This window comes from Ambystoma mexicanum, chromosome 9 (assembly GCF_040938575.1).
Source record: "Ambystoma mexicanum isolate Mex_15411 chromosome 9, UKY_AmexF1_1, whole genome shotgun sequence".
Classification (NCBI taxonomy): domain Eukaryota; kingdom Metazoa; phylum Chordata; class Amphibia; order Caudata; family Ambystomatidae; genus Ambystoma; species Ambystoma mexicanum.
In genome coordinates, this window is record NC_090931.1 from 1309653654 (window position 1) to 1309678660 (window position 25007).

The following is a 25007-nucleotide window of genomic DNA, read 5'->3' on the forward strand; positions in this document are numbered from 1 at the left end:
CATTAGCAGAGTACTAAGTCGGTAGCAGGCATTCGAAATCTCTTGGATGGAATAGTGGCTTTCAGCACTGAAATATATTCCCCCTTATAAAGAGGAAGAACACAAAACATGGGGGAATAAAACTCACTCTTGCATTATTGCTACGTAACCTGAGACAGAATGGCACAACGATATGGGATAGTCACTAGGGTGGTACTGCAATTAGTGGAACAGGTGGAAAAAATGCAAAACAACTAAAACTACAGATGCAGGTTGTAGGTTAACCTACTAAATCTAGAGGTAAAACATATCCTTAGCCATACTCTCAACATGCACTTAACATCCTCAAACTAGAACATTTATATGGAACTGATCATACAACCAGTCAAAATGCACCCCCCTCATGAGCAGCCCCCCTGGACTGGGTTCATCATCTTCACATCATTTGCCTTTGTCAAGTAATTATGTTATAGCAACCTCCATGATAGGAAGCTTTTTTTAACATGCACTGCCCCCTACAGAGTTCAATACCCCCAGCATCCCCCACAGTTAATTTTTTTCCTGCCACATTGGAGAGGGACAATGATGCACACTGCATCTGGACTCTCTCACTGCTGGGTTTGGAGGGGGAACGTGATCAAGTCTCTCTTTAAGATCACCCTCTGCTGTGCAAACTGGTGAGGTTCGGAGGTGGGAGAAACTCCTGGGGCGCTTGATGAGCAAGAGATCCCGCTTGAAGAATTCCATGACTTTTGCATAGCCTCACGTGCAGGTATGGCAGATCTTCACAAGGAAGTTCCAAAACAGCCCAGTAAAGCTGGGGCTGTAGGGGAGCCATGAGCAACAAGCCCATTGCGGAGCATCGCTCCACATCTAGGTTCAGATAATGCCACTACTAAAATGTGCAGATGATTGTTGATAAGAATCCACTTACCTTAGTGGTAGAGTGGAATCGGCCCACTTGTCACATAAAGTAAGCGTGTGTGCTTCTCTCTCTCACTGCCTTGGTTTGGGAGGCCCGAGCATGTAGCGAGCATGTAGCGTGCATGTGTATGTGTACCATTAGGAGTATATATGCAAGAATTGTCAGGAATGCTGCATTAGTTTTCGTTAGGGGAAGAGAATAGAAAAGAGTAATCATGTGGAGACTGAATCTGATTCCACAAGCCCTTCTTCAAAGCAAAGAGAAGATATGAAAAATAAGGTCTAGTAACATTTTTATAGAATGAAAGAAAAATGGTACAGATTTTTTAACAAAGAGGAGGCAAAAAAGAATTATAAAAAGATTAAGAAAACGCCTTTCCCGCATCTTCTTCATCCTCTTCCAGCTCCTTTTCTATTCCATTGTAAACAAGTGATTCTGAAACATCCCAGGACGGAGACCCAAAAGGCAAATACTTGGACACAGAGGCAGTGGCTAGAGTATTGCTTCATGTCTCTGAATATATGGTGTCTCGGGATCTAGATATGTTCGCTCCGTGTGGGGAAAGGAACACAAGAGCCCGCAATAGAAGCATACATTTAAAGCAGGAATGCTGCTGCTTTCTGATGTTAAAGATGAAGTTCTGAAGGAGTGGACTGATCTAGAGAGGATTAACATTCGAAATTCATGGCAAAACAATATCCTCTGAAGGGAGAAAAACAAATTGTCTCAAGTTAGTCAGATAAACATGATCCTACCTAGTTTGGTGTGACATTACTCGTTGGCCGCAGAAGCGGGACCGTGTGGAGAAGAAAGTGGAATTGGCCTGGAAAGGGTCATATGTAAGGGCAAATTTGTCTTTAAGGGAAAATGCACATACTTGGGTAATGTCCGAAATTACTCCGGGGGCTTCAGGATGCTGATGAGTCATTCAAGAAGTAAAAGACTGTGCTTCAATCCTCATAGATACAAATGGCCAAGTAGAATATGTATTCAACTTAGCATACGAAGGAGTGAAGTCTTCAGCAATGGTCAAGTGGGCATCGCTCTCGGGACATCGTCAACTGCATATCAGAAATTGGCATACTGAATCTCACCCAAGTCAACACCAATGGAGATACCCTTAGAAAGCAAGATGTTCTTTGGTGACTCCAATGGAGATAATGTCCTTAAAGTTTACAAATATAAACATGCTGTCACAAGCTCCATAGGAAATCGGACTCAAAAGTCAGATCAGCATTGTACACTACAAGGAAGTATGGCAAACATTGGACTTCGGAAACAAGGCATTTAAGAGGAACTCCAAAGGAATGTGTCCGGGGTTGCCAGAAATCAGGAAAATACATCTCTCTGGAAAAAAACTCAGAAATCCTGAAGCCAGATAAGTGACTGAACGAGGCTGAGTCTCACCTATTTACATCTAAAGACTTCAAGTTCAGAGGAGCCTGCTTCTGGACCACCAGGGCTTTGGTGATGTTGTCGGAGGACAGAGCATTGAGGCTGTAGGCATTACTGAGGGTGTTGCTGGAGATTTATCAAGCAACAGTCAGGCTCTTTTTACAAATACTGGGTTACAAGGCTCCATAAGAGGCCATTATTGTCACATTTTCAAAGGCACTGGGTACCAGCGTCCCATGATGTCAAGGCACAGGTACCAGTATCACAGGAGTTGAGAACCAAGTTGCAATGGTGTCTGCCATTGGTGATGGGATAATTTGCTAAAGGGATTGCTGCTGACGTAGTCCTCACCAATCACAGTTACCACAGACACCAGCGACGGCAGAGAAATCAAGAGAAATGACAACTACACACTACTCCGACTGGAGAGAGCTACTACAGCCTTAAGAGCATTTCAAGTATTTCACAGTTAAGTCAAGGGAGGGCAATGGTGTTGCAAAAAGACAACACCTCAGTAATTGAGGATATCAACTGATCGAGGGGGGACGCAGTCCAAGGCAATGGAGCTTCTGGCAAACACAATGGGAGAATGGGCAAAGCTAAACCTGTTGTCCATCAGGACGTGCACCATCAGGGGCCAGACAACACAATCGCACACTACCTGTGGCGATTCTTTGCCTCAGCAGCATGGGTGTTGCATCTGAAAATCTTACAGCCGTTGCACACAAAATTCAGAACCCCAGTCTTAGACAAGTTTACCTCTCCAAAAAAATGCTCAGGTTTCTCGCTTCTGCTCCAATTTTCCATTGCAGGAAGCATGGGATTGGATGCTATGATGATCCAGTGGCAAAAAGGGCTGCTATATGTATTCCTGCCTTATTTTGAACACTTCTTGTTAGTTGATAGCAGAGACTCATCACCTAAAATAAGCCTTATGGTTTCATTTTGGTCATGAATGTCATGGTTTCCCCTTGAGCTAGCAGTAGCTCCAATATTTCTTTTAGCGCACTTCATGTGTCCTCTCGGGTTTGCCCCGTGGGTACAGAACGGCAACATCCTTCAAAGGAGGGAGGGATTGGAACCTGAAAGGTAGGGCCTGCAGAGACATAGTCTTACCCCAAAGCTCGCTTAAGGGTTCAAAATGCCCTAAGAGCATAGCCATTGACAGGATATCACGCAAACTGGAAGGCCTTTGGGACATGGTGTGAGAAGAACAGAGTGCAGGCAGCCTAGTGTCTAATACCGTCAATACTGCAGTTCCTGAAAAAGGGGTAGGATATAGGCCTGGAAGAGCCCTCACAGAGTTCAGTGTGCAGCCATCTGGGTCGTTGGAGAAGTATAGTCTTTTACAGTGAATAACTCGGTTGTTGAAAGGTTTTTCTATATCAGGACTGATGGCATACACAGCAGAGATGCCTCAGTAGGATCTTGCCTTGGTTCTGAAAGCTTTGCAGATGGCACCCTTTGAACCAAGTAAATCTACTGAAATCGGGTACCTTACTTTAAAGGTTTTTGTTTTTGTAGTGACTATCACTTCGGCTCACAGGCTTGGGAAAATTGGAGCACTACCATGCAAAGATCATTTCCTGATGGTCCAATTAGAATATTAGCTGTGCAATGCTACCCAGTCTGTTTGCCTAAGGTTATTTCAAAATGTCATCAATCTCAAGAGATTGTTCGGCCATCCTTTCTTTACAAAAAAATCTTCCATTATGGGGGAGGGGCAATGGGGGAAGCTCGATGAGAAAAGAACATTGAGAAAGAACACTGTTGACTTACCTGGACAAACCCACTGCTAACAGCGAGACAGATGGCTTGTTTGTAACTTTTGAAGGTTCTCTTCCAAGCAAGAAAACATCAGCCCCGAGGATCAGTAGATGGTACGAGCTATGATTGCAATGGCATATGGCTCTTCAGGGAACCCTCTTCCTCTGTCTGTACAAGGAAGATTGGTAAGGGCGAGGTCTGCATCTTGGGCAGAGGACATAACATTTAAGGCGTGGCAACAGGGTCAGTCCCAAATATCTACACCAGACACTACCGCTCAAATTTACAGACAGGGGTCAGGTACATTTGGCACGAGTGTGTTAAGAGCAGACGTGCATTAAGGTGCCAATAGGCTGGTCAAAGTTTAACTAAGGCAGTGATGGAATGTGTGCACAGCCTACATATTAGTCTGACTCTTCTTCTTAGGCCCATTCATCACTGGCTTTAGTTTTAATCATTAGTAAGCAACGTGATCCGAAAAGAGGGATGTGGACGTAATGCTAGGATTAGCTACCAGTGATCTTCAGTACTCCTAGTCCAACTCTTCCTCATCACAGTACATACAAACCGCTTCTCCCGTCCTCCGAAGTAGTGAATGGGCCACAATGTAATGGTTGAAAAATAACTGAGGCATGATGTGACACTAGTGCATTGTACTCTTGATAGAGTTGGTAGAGTATGCAACATTAAAAAATGAATTGTTTCCCGTCATGGTGTTTGGTAATCCATATGTATTTGCTGTGATGATGATAGGTAGGAGCTTAGAAGATTACCTGTAAGTACTCCTATAATTTATCATTATAACTCCAATCCTAGCAAGGGCTTGATAGTGGGGTAGACCAATTCCTTTTGCAATATTGTAATTGAGGTATTAGGGCCATGCTGGGATTTTGCTAGTTGAGGTTGTGTCAAGATATGCTTATAGAGAGACTTGTTTCGGGATTATGATTGGATACTGAAAAAGCCACTCAAAAGTATCGAATGACAAGGTATGTTGACATTTACATGGACAAATGAAAAGTATATAATTCGATTACAGGGCGTGTGAATTAACAGACGATTTCTCCCATAAAAAACAAACTGCACCAATATCTAAAAGCAGACATCTACCCAACATCGTATTCGCAGATGAATTTAACATTCAGTAAAATAACCAACAGACCCCAATGAAAGGGTGTTCTTTGTCATGGCTGTTATGAACATTTTGTGCAGAAATAATTGTACCTGCACCAGACTCTCGATGGCATGAAAGCCACGGATTAAATTCAAAGCACCGCACAGCAGACTGAGTAGAAACGAGATAATCCCTGCCAGGGTAACAGGTTCCAGTCTTTGATGCGGAGCTGAAAAAGATGAATAAGCATAAAGAAAACTATTTAGAATTATGCTTCTTTTTAAAACTTTGATCACTTTTAACTTGTCAGATCAGAGAGATGAATGTCCAGCACACACAATATGATATCTGAATTCTATAAAGGTGGTCTTGGACTGGACATCTTAAATCGACTATAATGATACAATTACAACATGAAAAATGCTGCCTCTGTTTCTGTATGGCGTAAATTAAACCACACACCATTGTACAATTCTAGACAATGGATTGAAAATGAGCCTAATAGCTGGAAATGATTTACCCCAAGGAAGACAATAATTAGAGTACAACCGATGAGAATATTCTTAATGAGTCGAAATGGATACCTTACAGAATAATACTAATCATTATAATAGCACATTTGTTATGTAGCTCTTCAGAAGGATTTCTTCTGCTTCTAAACTCTGGTATAATTGGTACGGCATCTAATTTAATGGTGCTCAATCTATTAATATAATCATCTGCCAAGATTTGGACAGGTTACGCTGTGCTGCACTTTCTCTGAAGGTGCACTAAACTCGCAGAGCTATCATGATTGCTGTAATATAAAAAATCTAGAGCAACTTCTGCAAAATCACTACTGGATTAAACTGTTAAAGAAATTGCTTGATTCACAAGGTTTGCTCTGGCGCAAATAAATAAATGCTCTGAACAGATCGGATGAATCCAGCTCTTTTTACAACTGGTTCACAAAATACACATGGAAACAAATCTGGAAATGCCTGAAGTATCTTAAAGAGACACTATGTAAAGTCCCCTAGTACACCATCACTGGTTGCACCCAGTTAACTTGCAAGATGTGTGCATTCTTCATGTTTTCTGCCCAGATCCAACGTATTTATTTATTAAATTTATATAGCGCGCAGACAGCCCAGGGGCATTGTGGCACTGTTACTTGCAAGGACGACTTAGTTACAATGTGTGCAGGTTGTGCCTTGGGTTACAGTGAGGCAGTGACCTGTGATCAGATATACCACATAATACATCATACAATATAATCATGAGGGCTAGGCCATGTGTTTGTTAGATGAACAGGGTCGTTTTCAGGGCTTTCCGAAAGGCGGTCAGTGAGGGTTCAGAGCGCAGGGAGCTAGGGAGGGTGTTCCAGTGTACGGCAGCGAGGTACGGGAAGCTGGAGCCCCCTGCTCTGGTCCTTTTTACCCTGGGTACTGAGAGCATGCTGGCATAGGGTGACCTAGTGGGTCTTGTGGAGGAGACCGGGTGGATCCTCTGGGAAAGGTACATTGGGGCGGCAAGATGGACACATTTGTGGGTGATGCTTAGAGCCTTGAATAAGATCCTTTCCTTTATGGGGAGCCAGTGGGACGTAACCTGGGCTAGGAACCCTGCAGCTCTCCAAATGTTCCGGCAGACAACCCCATGATCCTACATTATTCAGGACTGATGGAAGTTGAGGCAAAAACATTTGAAGAGACACTAATAGCCAAGGGATCAACAGATCACTCAAAACCAATTCAGGGCTGCCTTTGTTCATTTTGTCTTTCTCACAGTCGAAATGAGGCGAGGGTTAAAGGTATGCCTGGGTAAGAACTTAACAAGGCATTTCTAAAACGAATGGTACACAGGTTAGGGCTACAATGACAAAGTGAAGGGGTATCTAGTCAACTTTCTATTTGTGTCCCTCTCTTCCTTATGTCAAGGAGGTTGCCCTGTGTAGGTCAAATACCCACTCATTTTCTAGGATTTTATAGTGCTCCAGTGCCAGCCTTTCTTGGTCCTTGTCTTTCTTGGCTGGCTGAAGAGCCGTTGGGGTGTACCGTTGGTCCTCCTGGACTTTATTCTATCAGACTCCACCTCCCCAGCACCCCTGTGTCATTTGATAGGCGAGAGTTGTCAAGACTATTTCAGCAACAGTTGGACTCCTGAATACATTCCCCTACAAGCAGTGGTTTGGTGTCCCCTCGGCTCTTACGGAATAGGCTTTCCTGTTGCTACTGCCTCATGCCCTTTTTTATGTACCCTGCTCCACCCCCCTGGCCAAATACTGCTTTTTATCACCTTCCTTGGTGCTGTCACACTTCCCTCCTTGTGTCCCTCTTGTACTGTCCTTCCTCCTTTGTGCATTTCTTAATAATTTCCCCTCTCCCTGCTACAACCATCAACTCCACGTGTCTCTCTTACAATGTCTCTTCTCCTCCTCGTCTTCCTCGACTGATGTTTGATGTTCTCCTTTCTCCCATTGAGTTTCTCCTCCTCTCTGTATGTTTCTTCTCCTTTTGTTATCCCCTTCGTGCTGCTCTTCCTCCTCCTCTTTTTGTCTGTCCTGATGTTTCTTCTTCCCCCTCCTTCTCTTCTATCACCTCCTTCTCCTCTTCCTCTCCCCCTTTGCGATTCTCCGCCTCTTCCATCTCCAGCCTTGTGTTTCTTCTTAGCCTTTTCTCTCTCTTTCACCTTTGCACAACTTCTGGTCTCTTACTCTGTGTTCCTCAACCTCTCTCAATCTTCGCTGTCCAATGTCTAACGCCTGGACTTCTAGTCTGAACAGGTAGCCTTTCAAATCCATTGCTTTCCATGATTGTAGGACTAAGGGCTCGAGTGGGAGCACCTGAGCTCGAAGATTAAAGATTACCTAGACAGTGGGGTTGGCTATGAAATATTTGCCCCACCCTCTCCCCATGTGCAGCAAAGGAGGTCTCAATGAATCTGGTGTGACCTGAGCCTCAGCGGGCAAGGGCCCAAAACGCCATTCGCCTCCTTGGGGTCCAGCAGTCATTCATCTATACCCGCATGACTCCATCCGCGCTGGGAAGTATCGCTGTGGTTGTTCTCTATATGTGAACTCATCAGATACCAAACATACACTAAACCTCCCCTGCCAGAGAGGCGATGTTATGCAGAATTCTCAATGAACCTGGTTGTCTTATACTGGTGCCAGGTAACTATGGGCTACAGTACAAGGCTCATGGAGCCCTGCAAGCACATGAGCTGGCAATCTCTGGCCAGTTATTCCTCTGCTACTTAGAAGCAAACTACAGTTTCACCTTGGATCCCATTGTGAAGGTTCTTGGTTGCTATGTGGATGACAGTTAATATTGAGGTACTGGCCTCGGGGCATCCTTGAACACCAGTGCAGAGGCGAGCATCGCAGTGCGGGCAGCAGTCTCTGGCCCGAAGGTCTCCAGGGACCCAGGCCCTTGTCTTTCCAGAGGTGAATTTGTCACACTACCACTCCACCAAAATAAACAACTGCTTCTTGTGGTGTCCACTGCTGAGCTGTTGAACATGAAGCGTTCTAATGAAACTGAGTGATATGTCCTGCACAATGTTCAACGTAAGATCCCTTCTGGTTTTGTGCACTGCCATTGCAATTTAAAAATACTGTATATTGTACAATATGGTCCTCTATTATTTTTCCTGCAGTTCGATATTATGCATCTGTGCAATATCAGAAATGATTGCTTTTCACATATTTCCTCCCCATTCGCTGTGCCCCATATATGAAATTCATCCCATGATCATTGTATGTATTCGACCTACATTTGCACCCTTTGTCAAAGATGCATTTTGTAATCCACTTTCACATTCGGATGCACAAGAGGCCAATAATCCAAAGTTTGTTTTAAGTAAAAAATGTCAAGTCAGGTGCTAGCCATAAGGGTCAAATGGCTTACAATGGCTGAGAAGAATCCTAAATGGGGTTCCTACTTGCCAGTGCTCTGTTAAGTACCAAAGCACAATAAAAACATAAGGCATGAACAATTGTTACTGCAAGTTACAAATAAGCACCATATAAAGATTAGTAATCAAAAAAGAACACAAGGGCACACTGTAACCGCAATCTTTCTATAAAAATGTTAGTTCTGGGAATGCAACACAATAAGTGTAGCAATACTTCACCAGTGAATTTGAAGGCAAATGTTCAGAGCTGTAAACACCATCGATACGCATGAATGGAGCCACTAAAATTGCTTTTTTTAAATCAGTAATTTAGCTAGATGGCGGCAAGGAAATGAAGAAGAAAGTATTGGAACCAGATATGTCAAGAGATAAGCCACCGAATTAATGCTATCAATAGGCAAAGAGGTAAATTCCTTGATAATGGCATAAGATGATGCAGATGCACCCAGTGTTAGTGGGCCCCTAGCACATGGGAAGTGGCAAAGAACTAAGAGAAGCCATTGTTTTGAAGTGTCCTTGGTGGCCACTTTGCACTAAGTATCGAGTTTGCCAACGCATTATTGGGGGAAAACTACTAAAAACTTAGTAAGCTGCACCAGGTTTCTCCAGGGCTGATCTCTTGCAGGAACTCCATACATCATGGACTTTTCCTATGGTTTCATGCGGGAACTCAACAAAGAGGACATTCGTTTTTTACAAAAATTAAATGTTGTTCCAAACTGGTAATTTTCTGCTTATTTTCCAGAGAAAAAAACCTTTTGCCATCCAACATTTTTTGTAAGCATTTTTCTTGCTATGGTTGTCCTGCATTTTCAGAGCCGCTTTCAACACGTTAAAGAGGAAGCGGCATCGAAGGAGGGTAGGAAATGTAGTCTGTAGATCCTTTATAGCAGTAAAGGAGCAAAGTAAGTTTGCTTTTTCTCTTACCCCACACCAAAAAGTTACTAACCTGCCAATCCCACACCAACAAGCTAGTGCTACTGTCATTTATAGTAACGGTACTACTACCAATAGTTGTACCACTAGCAGTAGCCTTGCCTGAATACGTTTTCCAGAGTAGCTTGCCTAACCTGACAGGACTCGACATTGCTATTATTTTAAGACCCATGACCACCAAAAAAAGAACGGCTGGTGACCAATTTATTCAGTCCAGAACCATTGGCAAGGGCCTTCTGAACTAGATCCCTTGCTGGCATTCACAAGCTTCCATTGTGTATTAATCTTACTTCAGAAAATAGCAAAGGTGGCAATATCAGAACTGGTTCATGGGCCAACTGAAGGGTTTTTCTCTGAGCTACAGCGAAAGTCAGACATCATTAAGACACAGAGTGAGATAACAACCTGATACGCGTGTTCACATACTATATATAGCCCCTTTGCATGCAATGCTAGGCGTGAGACAAACATGTCCCCAATGGACTTATATAGTAACAGTCTCCAGTAAGAGAACAACTTGCGCCACTGCTAAGACTCTGACCTCAAAAGACATGGCATCAAAGGAACTAATTTGCACAGATTTAAACAATGTATTACGTTTAGTTTGCATTGGGCGCCTTTCTCCTCAACTACTGTGCAATGTGAACACAGAGTTTCTGCAAAAAAACGGTGTAATGTACAAAACGTGTCTACAGTAGTAAACGTTGTAAGATCCAATAAATTGTGGCATTTCCCAGGTAGAGAAGTGAAGAGAAGGGAGTAGTTTCTTACCTGTAACTCCATTTCTCCAGCGTTGGTATCTTTCATGGATTCACAAGCTATGAATATTCCCCGTCGTCAGGCTGGGAACCTCGGTCAGTTTTTAACTTAGCCTTTTCCTATGGAAAACATTGACACTTCAGTGTCCTATCAACGTCCTGTTTGGGCGCCTCAGCCACCACCAATAGGACGTAGGGTACAAATAGCCCCGCCCCCACGGCTTTCCTTTAGATTTTAACCTCCAAAGTGAAGGCAACCCAATTTAGGTTTGCATGCAGGGGCGGACGGAGGGCGCATGTGAATCCATGAAAGATACCAACGCTGGAGAAATGAAGTTACAGGGAAGAAACTACTCCCTTCTCCAGCATTGGATCTTTCATGGATTCACATGCTATGACTAGATTACATAGCAGTATACATCCTGCATGGTGGAGTGCAAATGCAAACCAATATAGAAACAGAATCACATACATGAGACAAGACCCATACCGTGATCAGGATCAAAACAAATACCCCACAGCTGCGGGGCTTACCTTACTGAAAGAGACGCTGCAGGACCACCCGCCCCACCTGCACATCTTCACCATGCTGCCTCTCCAGACAGTAATGTAGAGTAAAGGTACGCGGCACCGCCCAGGAGGCCGCATGGCAGATGTCCGCCAACGGCATGCCTGACCACAATGCCGCCAACGATACTGTAGCCCTCGTCGAGTGTGCCCTCGGGATCTTCTGCAAAGGTTTCCTCGCCTTTGCGTGGCAGAGGGAGTTAGCCGACGGCACCAAACGGGACAGGCCTTGTTTGGAAATTGCCTATCCTCTGACGGTAGGTCCATAAGCTACAAACCGCTACTTAGACAGTCTGAAATCCAGCGTATGATTCAACGCTCTCTTCACATCCAGCGAATGCAAAGACCGCTCTGCAGGCGTGGAGGTTGAAGCAAAGAACGATGGTAATGTAATAGAAGAGAGTTTATGAAAAGTCGTTGGCACTTTGGGGATAAAGTGCGGGTTGGTAGCCAACACCACCTTATCCTTGAAGAACCTCAAGTATGGAGGGTCCACTACTTAAGCCTGCAACTCCGATAGTCTACTGGCCATAGTAATGGCCACCAGAAAAGCCACTTTCCAAGACAGAAATTGCAAAAAAGTCGACGACATTGGCTCAAACGGAGGCTTCATCAGACCCGACAGAACCACATTAAGGCTCCACTCTGGAGGGAACTTCTTGACTGGCGGAAAGGTCCGAAACCGTCCCTTTAGGAAATGATTGATAAGACGATCACTAAACAGAGGCGCTGCATGCCGTTTCCGAGTGAATCTAGAGATTGCCGCTAAGTGTGTCTTATAGAGGAAATTGCGATTACCTTTTTTGCAACAATATGGCAAAACCTGCTCTGGCAAAATGTTCAAAGGGTCCACTCCAGGTTGTTCCTTACACCACACACAAAACCTTTTCCATTTACACGGATAAGAGGCATTGGTGGAACAAGCTCTTGCTTCTCCTAGAATGCGCCGACAGTCACTAGGAAGCATTAGGAATCCAAACTCGGAGAAGTCAGGAGCCAGGCCGTCAGGCTGAGATATACCGGATTGTGGTGCCAGACTGCGCATTTGCTCTGAGACAAGAGGTCTGGCGTCACCGCCAACCGAATCGGCTACACCACCGACAGATGAAGGAGATCCGAGAACCACGGTTGTCTGGCCCAGAATTGGGTCACCAGAATCACACGACATGGGCATCTCTGAATCCGCTGGATTGTCCGTCAAATGAGTGGAAACGGAGGAAAAGCGTAAGCGAACCTCTCCGTCCACGGGAACGAGAACGCGTCCCTTAGAGACTCGGGATGGGGCCACCTACTGGCAAACTCCTTGCATTGCTTGTTCTCCCTCGCCGCAAAGAGGTCCACTGAAGGATGGCCCCACCTTCGGAAGAGCATGGACACCTACTGCTTCTTCAGCTGCCACTCGTGTAGTTGGCTCACCTCTCTGCTGACAGCATCCGCTTGCACATTCAACACTCCTGGTAGATGAAAGGCCACGATGTTGATGTCGTGCAATAGAGCCCAATGCCAGAGGCCCTGTGCTTCTTTTGACAGCTCTCTGGAACGTGTGCTCCCCTGTTTCCTGAGATAAAACATTGTGGTGGTATTGTCCGTCAACACCCTCACCACCGACCCGCGTATGCGTGGCAGGAACGATTTTAGGGCTCAATGCACTGCCCTTAGTTTGAGCACATTGATGTGAAAACGTGATTCCACCTGAGACCAGAGGCCCTGGACCTGCGAGTCTCCGAGATGTGCTCACCACCCCGCCTGAGAGGCATCCGTCACTTTTGTGAAGTGAAATTCCGGTTCCAGCAACGGCATGCCCTAAACCAAGTTGGCCGAGCACTGCCACCATTGAAGTGCTTCCACCAGCTCGCCAATGTTCAGTCTAATTATTGTTCCCTTAGTGCGGAAATGCTTAGCTTTTGTGCGCACCTTATTTTCCATGTGCGCAACTAAATTACGAGGTAAGCTACTTTGTGAACATGCGTAGTTGGTGGGCTACCATCTCCAAAGAGGTTGGAACAGAATGTCTCCTTCCCAACTACTGCAATTCTTTACGAGTCAGTGCAAAAGGTGCATCTATCTTGAAACACTTTTTCCCAACATATGGGCTTAAAAAAATAAAATATATATATATATTTTATGTGGTTATAAGGAGAGCTCATGAACCAGTCCAAAACTTAAAGATATTGCATAGTTCCTTACCAAAATTACTCATCTGCAGAGAAACCAAATGTGTATCCACAAAAAAACTTTGTATGGTCGGGATGAACAATGGGTGTAGTTGTGGCAATTCATTTGTCGACACTGCTTAGAGACAATTCAGAAAGTGTGTAAAACCATTTGGAAAAAATACTCCTGTTTATTACGAAAAAGCAAATATCACTGATCACTGACGTGCCCGTCAAAAAATTCTGACAATAATATTTTTGCAAATAAAATAATGGCAACTACAAGGAATGTGTCACAAAACATGCAAAAAGGAATTCATGGACCACTTTAATGAAGTAATTCGAGGTCCAAGAGTACATGCCTCAAAATGTGTGTAAGGACGATAATTGCATTTGAGTAACTGCACCACAGAATATGATGATCAGCATTCCTGGGCCTCTGCTTGCTATCCACATTATGTGGTCCTGTGAGTTGTGACATTTGCTCAAAACCAGCCTTACAGTTAAGAGGCATATAGACGATCCATTGTTACTCCCTAAAAACAGGAAAATGTGCCCAACAAAAACGGGAAACCATGAACATATAGAAACCTACCCCCCTGCTTCTACCCACAAAGTTCCACTGATATTTTTTTGAATCAGTGACCTGCACTGCAAACAGGTAGAAACTCAAATACTACTGCCCAATCTCAAGAGGAATTTTAACGGGAAAGAACATTTGAATAAACATGGAATATCCCTACTGGCAAAGCTAATTACTTTCTTACTCACTGAAAAATCATTTGATTTGGAGTAGGGAGTAACATCATATCAGAGCCCTCCTTGTAACACTGACACACGAAGTGATATGACAGGATAAATAATACAGCTTACAGTTTTGCCCACCCTTTCTCCCCACAGCCTAGACACAATTCAAATGGAGCCTTACTGAGGTTTCGTCTGCAGCACTGCAGAAGAAAATTACATATATTTGCCTTTTAAGTCAATAGCAGCACTGTTCATAGATACAACATATTGACTGCTTTCTTCTTTAACTAGGGACCCCTCTTATGAAATTCACTGTTATCAGTTGGACAAGATACAAGGGGATTCTAGAGGCAATAACCGCAAACACATTATCATTTTGAAAAGCACTCAGCAGGTGAGCAGAGAAAGAAACCAAAGGCACAGTTTCCTAGACAGTTCCTAGAGTATCCTATCCTTCAGAAAACAAACACATTTCCTTCACTGTACTGTAGTACCAAAATGTCTGATCTGGTTTTTGAACATTGCTGATTCGTTTTTCACCCCAAAGGAGTGTTTTGCTATGCCCTTCCATCTGTTACCCTCCCCGGCTCCTGTGCTAGCCTCCAATACCAGTTGAGAGGGCTCTGTAAAAAGCAAGGGATTGTAGCAGTAAAATGTGCAGTTTAAGAAAATGCCATGAATCTGTAAGTGCCCAATTACTATGAAGCGTATATAAGATTGTTTGCAACATACCCCACATTTAAATTGTTGGGTGGAATTATAAAAATGCTCAGTGAAACTGTTTTTGTATAGCAGTGAGTTAGCATATCATTTATAACGGTCTATGCCCCATGGAACTTTGAAAACTTGGAAAGGTGGCAGATTGTGTGAAAAGCATCCTAGTAATCGGAATATCTGTTGCTCTAATGCTAGATACGAATAATGGCAGGCATTGCCCATTATCCCTTGCAGGCCAGGTAAATGCTATTGCAAGCTCTCTGCTTATAAAGTAGACATGACATTTGCCTACTCAAAATCCTTAGAGGGCAAATTCAAATTTTATGTTCTAGAATGCATTCACTTTTAAGGGTGGTGCTTCAAAGTGCTTGTGTGACATATGTACAAAGAATAGGAATTATGGGACGAGATTACACATTCAAGTATCCTACTTACTTGCCCTCAGGATCTGTTATTTGAGCTGACAGTTGGGCTACATAGTTTGGGTGACGCTTTTTCCAACACACCATGAGTAACAAAAATGCTTGTGCTTAAACGTCATTCATATTAGAAACTTAAAACAAGTGGAAGTAAGTACAAGTCTGGTAACCATTTGCAGAGCCAAGGTAGGTAGAGTCAATGTTGTCTGGTAATATATCTTAATCGGGTGTGGGGCGGACGTTCGAGTCATAAGGTATAAGTGTGATAGTCAAGTATAGGAGTCATGGGTAGGGAGGGGAGATCATTTGGTTAATGTGTGCAGACAGCACTTAATTATATCTTCTGCTCATGTAGTAACTTGTTCATATTCGTTTTTAACCTATTGTGGATGTATCCTGCTTTTAGGGTTTGGGGTTTTTTAAGGTCAAGCTTGCATAGTAGGGAAATGTAAATCGGCTACACCAGAAAGTCAATACTATTTCATAACATTTGGCTTCATTTTGAGAGAAAGCAAATTTGTGCCTTGTGCATTATCAAATCTTTTTGAATAGGTGGGAATTGTCTGTGTGCACTGCTGAAATTCTTCTGAGCGGCACCCAGAAGGAACTTGGGCAAGCGCACATGCGCACAGTTTAGAAGGAACATTGCAGCTCGCCGTTGATCACCACCTTGTTGGACCACAATCGCTGATTCTGCGTCCATCGGTCGGCAAGGAATTCCTGTACCGGCCTCACGAAGAGATGATTGTTTCTCACCAACGGGATGCAAGACGCCATGGCTCCTAGCAGTGACATGTATGTTCGGACTGACACCCTTGTACCGATCTTCCACTCTGCTGCTTTCTGTTTGAGCTTCCAAACCCTTTCACCTGAGGGCCTCACAAGCGCCAGCTGAGTTTGAAACTGTGCCCCCAGAAAAATCAAGTCCTTGGAGGGCGACAGAAAGGACTTCTCGAAGTTCACAGCGAAGCCTAGTCATTGCAACAGCTGTATGGTAGCGCCAAGACTTTCCTGCACCTCCCCCGGAGGAGACGAACCGCGCACCAGCCAGTCGTCCAGGTATGGGTAAACATGATGACCTTCTCTTCGGAGCCAGGCCGCCACCGGTACCAGACATTTTGTAAACGTCCTGGGGGAAGACTTTAAACCGAACGGAAGCACTCGAAACTGGTAGTGATGATCTCCCACGGCAAAATGCAGGAATTTGCGATGTCATCGACGCATGGGGATATGAAAATATGCGTCCTGCAGATCCAACAAGGCCAGATACTCACCCGGTTGCACAGACCGAACGACCTCCTGAAGCGTGAGCATCTAGAACTTCAGGCGTTGCAGAGTCTTGTTCAACGTCCGAAGATCTAGTATTGGCCGCCACTTGCCATTGAGTTTCTTTACCACAAAGTAACGGGAGTAGATCCCTTGGCTTCTCTCGGCTACCGGAACCAATTCTATAGCTCCTTTCTGCAGCATAAGTAACACCTCTTGTTGAAGAATGTGAAAGTGGGGCTGTACAGTATACACCGGAGCAATGGGGGGTAGGGGAACACTTGAACTCCAGGGAGTGTCCCATGCGCACCGTGTCCAACACCCAATGGTCTGTCATGATCTTGCACCACTCATCCACGTGTAGCGCCATCCTGCCCCCCAGCTGGCTTTCCGCTTGATAGTCATTGTTGTGGTTTGGCCTGTCTCCCTCTGGAGGAAAAGGCCTGACCTGTTCTTTTCCTGGACGCCTGAAAGTCTCTACTTTTTTGCGTGGACTGTGCCGACCTCCTATACCCCTGAGAGGAGTAGCCAGTTCGCCCGTAGCCTCGGTCTCTGGGGGAAGCAAATTGGGTATTTCCCAAAGCTCAAAGAAAGGGACGGAAGGGGCGAAACGAGCGCCCACTCTGCAAGGCTCCTAATAACTTGGCAGTCTCAGAGTCCTCTTTCATACCCTTAAGGATCTCATCGATTTTCTTCCCAAACAACTGCTCCCCCTCGCATGGCATGTCCAGCACTTTGTAGTGCACCTTTGGCCGAAAGTCTGTGCACTTAAGCCATGCTTGTCGACGCAGAACTATGCCGTTATTAATCAGTTTAAAACCAGATTCGGCCAATTCCACCGGAATGTTTATACTATGATTGGACGGCTCCTCCCCTTCGCGTAGCAACAGCTAGCCGTTTTTCGCTGTTCCTCCAGTAGGTGTTCCAGCAGCGGAACAACCGATGCCACATCTCATGATCGTAGCGAGCCATGATTGCTAGAGAATTGGCCGCCTTCACCGTCGTCGCTCCCATGGTCAAAACCTTCTTACCAAAGGCATCTTGTCTCCTGGCCTCATTATCGGGAGGGGTGGTACATTTGTGCTGACTCCTGGCTTTCCAGCTAGCCGCCGCTGAAACCACTGACTTAGGAGTTGGCTGTGAAACCAAGCACTTTGGTACCGATTCCGGGGCCTTTAACTTCTTCTCCAGCCTCCTTTTGATAGCTGGTTCCGAGAAGGGGTGTCGCATCGTACGCAGGCCCTCCTGCCACACGTGGTCGAGGATTGGTACAAAGAATACCGCCTTTTGTCTCTTGCCCATGTGGTCAAACAGGAAGCACTCCTTCCGCTCTTCCTCAGGAGCCAACCCAAACTCTGCACATGCCTCAGCCATCATTGCATGAAACGCCCCCACATCGTCAGGGGATGTGGGGGGGAGGAGGGGCTCGGCTGGGGGAATGGGCTGCACCAGACTACGAGGTGGTTCTAATTCGAAGTCCGAATCCCACGCCAGGTCTCTCGACGGTGACGACGACGAGCCTGCAGACAGTCTCCCTAGGCCCAATGTCCGATTCGGCATCCGGTAGCTCACCTTCCTCAGGGTGGGAACGTGGCCGATCTTCAGGCACTTCTAGTGGTGAAGGCAATTCAGCTGAAACCGTAGACCGCTGAGGGACACTTGCAGCTTCGGCGGTAGGCCCCACCAGTGCTACGTTCAGAGGAGGTAATCTGGAATTCAGTTGGCCCAACAGATTGTAACGTGTACAGCACTTGGAGCGATATCATCGCCTGAGGGTTCACCAAAGGGTAACTGGGTGGACCAGCCCCCACACCCGCCTATGTCGCCGGACCAACACACTGCAGGCCCAGGGCCGACGGATCCGCTACTGGATTCCCCCTAGTCCTCCGCTTCCGATGCCGTCTCTTGCTGTAGAATCGTGTCTGGTAGACAAGAGTCAAAAGCAGAAGCCTGCCACACCTCCCTCGTCGGTAACAAGTTGCTCGACGACGACAGTATCGGGTCTCTTTCCCCTACCGGAGCCGTAGACATCACAGTTGACAACGGTATCGCAGTTTATAACAGAATTGTCGACCACAGGACTCCCGTCGACGATGACGTAGTTGGAACTGCAGCTTGCGGAGCAGATATTTCAGGCAATCCCACCTGCTTGGTCCCACTGGACCGATGCATTGACGACTCTCTACTGGAGGAGGACTTGTGATGGTCCCCTGAAGAGGACGTCTCGACAAAGAATCCTTCTTGGCCTTCCCCTGAGACTCCTTCTCAGGCTTACTTGCAGATCCTCGTGACCGGTCCAAGCGACCATGCTTGGACGAAGACTTCCCTCTAGACAGATGTTTAGTTGACGAGGGGAGACCACTCTCACCGAGCCACTGGCCGGGACTTTTTAGCCAGAGGCTCCGCTGATGCTGACCAGCGATGATCTTGCTCGTGGGCCGTTCTCTCCGATGCCAAGCTACGCACCGAGCCCACCGCTGAGGAAAGATAAGTACCTTCATTCAGCCAACACACCAACCACCGATTGCGGTCTTTAAGCGTCTTTTGGGAGAACCCCTTACAGATCTCGCAGGATTCGGCCGAATGATGGGGGTAGAGGCAATAAAGCCAGTCCATATGCCTGTCCCCCTCATACACTTTCCACAGCCCGCAGGTCGCACAGGGCCCGAACAACTATTTTCCTGAAGACGTTTTCACTAATCGCAACACGTGTAGAAATTACAACGAACACAAGGTAATCCCAACACTTTGGAGACAGTTGAAATCTGAAGGAAAGCCGCGGGGGCGGGGCTATTTATACCCTACGTCCTATTGGTGGTGGCTGAGGCGCCCAAAAAGGACGTTGATAGGACACTGAAGTGTCAAAGTTTTCCATAGGAAAACACTACGTTAAAAAATGACCGAGGTTCCCAGCCTGACGACGGGAATATTCATAGCCTGTGAATCCATGAAAGATCTAATGCTGGAGAAATTAAACTTCATGGCCATCTGATACTTACATTTTAACAATTAAATGACACCACTTACTCAACAGCACAACCTCCCGTCCCCCTTTCTCATCAGATATTACTAAAGGAAGGCAATCAGTCCTCCAGACAGATCAACCCATAGGTTATTCAAACTCCAAGACTTTCTGTCGGAGCTGTTGCAATTGTCAGCATTTACATTGAAGGTAAGTTTACAAAAGGGATACGAGGTTGGGCGTTTTTAGACTTCTCACTTCCCCATAAAATCATTGAAGATTTTCTGTTGAACGCATTAATCCCCTTTGCATTGCTTCTCCAAGGGCTCTGTTTTTGTGGACTAGGGACCTCCCCACTCTCAGTGAAATGTGGCACTATACCAACCCTTTTCCTGCAAAGCACTATGTGCCGCAAGATGTAGCAGGGAGGGCTAGGGGTGAAACGGTGTGCATGCTCCAAGGACTAGCTGCATTATTGTGGCCCTTGCACAGTAGATGGGAAATTCTCCCCGAAAGAGGACAGCAGCAGAGGCAGCACTGTTGCCCCGCATGGAATCGGAAAGTATATGTTCCAGATCGCATGCAAAGGTACGACTAGATTAGACCGGAGCATGCAGGTGCCGTTGTTGACCCCAGCCCATCAGCTCCATTAGTTTACTTCTGGTATAGACATAACTAATTACCTAGGCACTATATCGATATGGTTAAAACAATAAAGGTTCTTCTCATGTTGTAAATGGCATTTTTCGCAAAAGCTTGCACATCTTGAAAATGGGAGCAGCACCAAGCCAGTATGAGTCTGTTCACTAAACTGCCTAAAGCAGGCATCTGACTGCGTATTAGTCTATGTTCGGTGTAGTTCCTGTAGCATTCCAATGTTTTTAGGTCACCATCACGGAACACACAAAAGTTACAGAGAACATAATGCAAACATCTTCTTCCTTCTCTTGCTCTCCATCCCTACAAGATCCAGGCGCCACCAGCATAAACATAGGATACTTTTGAAGCCCGAAGAGTTATGTCGTAGGCACAGATTGTCAGGCTGGACAAAGAAATCAGTGCAGAAGCATTGCAGGTTAACAGGATCCCACCAGCCCTAACAATACCTCATTCTGGTACTCACCTAAACCAGTCCTATTAATACTTCAGCCTATATTCATCTCTACAACTCAGAAGCCGGAACAAGGAGTGGTAGAAGAAGTGGAAATGTTTTAAGAAAAATACATTAAGAGAGTTTCTACAATTAATCTAACTCAGGATACGGAGTTCAATCTCTACTCCTTGATTTCCAATTGTTTTACAGCGCATACTAATAGAGGGGTGGACATTGCTGAAGTGGGCTCGGATATAGTAGTATTTGTCGTTTCAGTTTGTTGTTTTAGTTTATTGCAATTGTTTATTTTTAAGGGGTGGAAGCACAAAATAGGTTGTTGTTGGTATGTTATTTTAAGTATATTGAGTGAGTGTAGTGTGGTATTGAGTGTGAGTGAAGAGAAGGAGAAGGGAGGGAACTTTGACTGGGGGCCAGGAGGAGCAGGGGACAGACTGGTTTTGACGTTGACAACTGTAGCGTACGCAGCATGTGAGCGTACGCTTAGGACATCTGAGCGTGTTATTAGCTAAAATGGGAGGAGGGACACCTTTAGAATACATGTATAGTGCGCTACCATTGTACAAGGACAAGATTGAACATACGCAGTCGGTGGTAGAGACATATGGGGGGGGGGGTGCCACACTCCTGGCCAGAGCAGGGCACCCAAAAGAGGGCAGTGCTAGAACACATGAGCACATTGTTTAGCAGTGAACTACAAAGGCAAGCAGCTGCAGAAGAGGAAAGAGATTTTAGATTTATGGAACATGATTGAGGATGTGGAGGATCAGACGAAGGGGTGGGGGCACAGGATAACCATGAAGCGGCCAATGTGATAGAGGGGGCGAGACCTCAACAGAACATAAGGGATTATATCCATTAGCTGTTTGCCCAGCAATGGGATACACAAACCCGACCTATGTGCCCATCCCAGACTCCGCTCCGCCACCACCATACATTTCCACCCCAATTGCTGCCCCACCTCAAGACTGTAAGGGGCTGAAGAAGTTAGAGGTAGCGATGTGAACAGCACGAGTAGAGCTGGCATGATTGAGAACAGCACAGAGTGGGGGAAGGGTAGCGGACTAGATGAACGGAGGGCGGGAGACATTTTATTTAGGTTTGGTTGTACGGCCATAAAGGATGTGCACGTCGAGATGATGGAGGGTGACGGCAGGCAGTCAGGTAGCACAGGATATGGGTCAGTGAGGTCCGATTGAGAAACAGACAAGAGTTGAGGGAGGACGAATGGGATACAATAGACGAGGTCAAGGATGACAAAGAGGAGGGATGATGGGCACCAGCGATAAAACCACAATTGGAGAGCTTGTGGGGGCTGCGATTGAGGAATAGATAAGGCTGATTGACAGTTGCAAGGAAAAAAGGAAGTGTTGGACGGAAGGAAGGGATGAGGAGGGGCACGCCAATGCCACTATTACACAAAGGTCTGGGGAGAGCACATTATGTGCCCCAGGCACAAACGGATAAGAATAATTTGATCAAGGCACTCTCACCCCTTTCTGCTGGGGCTGGGAAATGGATTTACGCCTTTGAAAAACAGACGGCAGGCGATCCTCTAGCTGTGGAGGATATGAAAAGTTTGCAATTGTTGGTGATCAGGCTGAGGACATATGGGTCAAGGCGGGATATACGTGAGTGAAACTGGGCGACAATGCAGACGATGGGGCACCATTCAACAACATTAGGGCACAAGTGTGGGATGCGCTACGGCGAAGATATTAGGACACACCCGGCTTACAGTCCATAATGCAATACACTATAGGAGAAAATGAGGATCCCGCGCAGTACATTATTAAAATTCAAGAGATGTGAAAGGCAGAGACGGGGGACCGGTGGGACTGAACAGTTCTTTTTTATTTCATTATAAAAAGGTGCTTAACCAAGGAGATGCAAAAGGCACTCGACAAAATAGTGGGCAATGAAGCAAAAGGGTGGGTAAAGATTCAGACGATTAATAATACACCATTGTAAAAGAATTAAGGAGCGCAGAAAGGAAGCAGTGCAGCCGATACAGGCAGAAGAAGCAAAACTGGTACAGAAAAAGTGAGCTAAAATAGCTGTAGAAGCGGCAGCGCCCACCTCTGCACTGCTAGAAGCGACTCAGAGCACACAGGCACCCGTAGATACGAGGATAGCTGTGTTTTGGCCAGGAGGACGACAAGGACAGTGGGCAGGGGGGCATCAACATCCCAGCCCAAATGGCAGAAATGAGGACCGCAGTGGGGAAGAGGTGGGTTCATAGTTGGAAGGGGGGGTGTTATGGGGCCTCAAAGGTGGTGGTATGAGGTCCCTGCAATGTTGGAGCTGCAGGAAATGGGGAAACTTTGCAAGAGAATGTAGAAGCAGGCTGGGGGTGGGATATAATTGTCCACAGCCCCAGACACAAGGACAGCTCCAAAAACCAACTTCCATTTCAAATGAGATCCATCAGGCATATATCCAGTTGCTCCCTCGACCCCCAGGTGCACAAATGCAAAACCCACAAGCTGCTCAGCCACATATTCCCCCGCCCAGCGCTTTACACAGAGGACATGTGCCCGCAAATGATGCTGTACCTAATGGCACCATTGTACGTTACCGGGGGTAACCCTTATTCGTTCCCCAGCCCAAACACCTACCCTGAGTAGGACAGCCCACGGACAGCTCTCACATGCCCAGTACTATCCATGGCAGCCCACCCTGATGAGGAACTCCTGGTGGGTGCTGAGATAGGAAACAAACACTTTATTTTTATGGTTGACAAAGGTGCCACTAAATCATCCATCAGTGAGGGAAACATCCTATCTGGTAAAACTCTTGACACGCAGGGCTTCTCTGGGGCTGTCGGCATGGTTCCAAACACTAAGGAGGTTGACATTAAAATAGGGGGGGAAGTTGGTGAAAGCTCCCCTTTACAGACAGTGGGATAGTATGTGCCTGTCACAAGTGCTGGGATCTAACGAAGAATCCTCCAAATCAGATAAGTCTATGTCCACCTCCCCTTTCTCCTCACCTGTCTCTTCCAGAAGACTTCCTCGTCTGTAGGACTTGTCCTTTGGTTTTTTCTTCTTTGTGAAGAGATACGGTCGTCCGCGGGAAGAAGCCACCCTGATTCCCTGATAAACAGGGAAGCAGTCGGCCCCTGTCCCGAAGATGCCAGGAAGAGAGGAAAAAAGCAGCCGCTTAAAAAAACCTCTCACTGGATGTTGTTGTCAGTGCCGGAGGAGTTGACTGGTGAGTCCGGAATGCAGGTGAAAACAGTAAAGTCTTTCCGATGAAGTCAAAGCTGTAGTATTAGTCCGGGATAGTAGAAGTTGAAGCAGGAGAAGCCCGAGGAACCAGGATGGAAGTACACACCACTGCCAGATACCGGAACGAGATCCGGAAAACAGGGATAGAGGAGCCCCGAAAGGCACGGGAACCGATAGAACGGAAAAAACAGGGAAATTCAAGGAAGGGGAAGAAGCAGTAGAAAGGAATACTGCTTTAGGTACTGAGTAAATCAGGCAACAGGCAAAAGTACTGGAAACACAGTAGCACGGCAACAAAGCGATAGAAACAAAGTTGCAACGCACAGAGCCCAGAGAGGGGCGTGGTTAAATACAGAAACAAGAGAAAAGGCTAGACCGTTAAACCAGGAAGTGAAAAGAAAGACACACAGAAGAAAAAGACTAGACCGCCAAACCAGGAAGTGAAAGAAAAAACACACGGAACTTCTAATGGCGCCGCCAACGCCAAGCCTTCCATAACCGCCAGCGACCACCAAAAGACGGCGGCATGACAGTGCCACTACGGGAATGTGCGCAATGAGAGCAATGGGTATCATATCTGCAAGAGGGGGAGAAGTAGTGGTTTGCTGGATTCCTGTGGACCCAGACATGTTCATGTACGGGATTACAATGCTTCTTGAGGTGGTGCCCCAAATTGGCAAAGGTTGCTGGCGAGTGCCAGCTGATTTTATATTTCGCCATGTGGTGACCAGTTAGTGGCAGGAACGATATTGTCTCTAGATATGCAAGGCCTGGTGGTTTCGGCAAAGAAAATTGTTGTCATAGGGATTGACTCTGATGGGTGCGAGTGGCGCCCAGTACTTTGTATCGATCCAACAGGCCTCTTAGGGGGGTAAATGACACTGAGTTGTTTGAAGACAAACCAGACGATGGTAAAATTGTATTGGCTATTTGTATCCCCTGTGAGATCATGGTACAGTACTGTAAAGTTCAATGTCCCCCTCATGGTACTTGCAGCCCTGCTCCACTTTATTGACGGAGACCAAGAACAGGTGACGGAAAGACTTTGGTCCACAAATGCCCAC

At 46.0% G+C, this 25007-nt stretch overlaps 1 protein-coding gene across 8 annotated transcripts in view; it reads right to left on the bottom strand.

The window, feature by feature from the left end:
- The window catches only part of SEC22A (SEC22 homolog A, vesicle trafficking protein), a 635166-nt gene that overhangs the window by 193865 nt on the left and 416294 nt on the right, over positions 1–25007 (bottom strand). For all 8 annotated transcript variants that reach the window (XM_069616682.1, XM_069616681.1, XM_069616677.1 and 5 more), the window contains one exon: positions 5291–5409. In XM_069616682.1, the coding sequence (XP_069472783.1) occupies positions 5291–5409 (119 nt within the window). The remainder of the gene's footprint in view (positions 1–5290; positions 5410–25007) is intronic.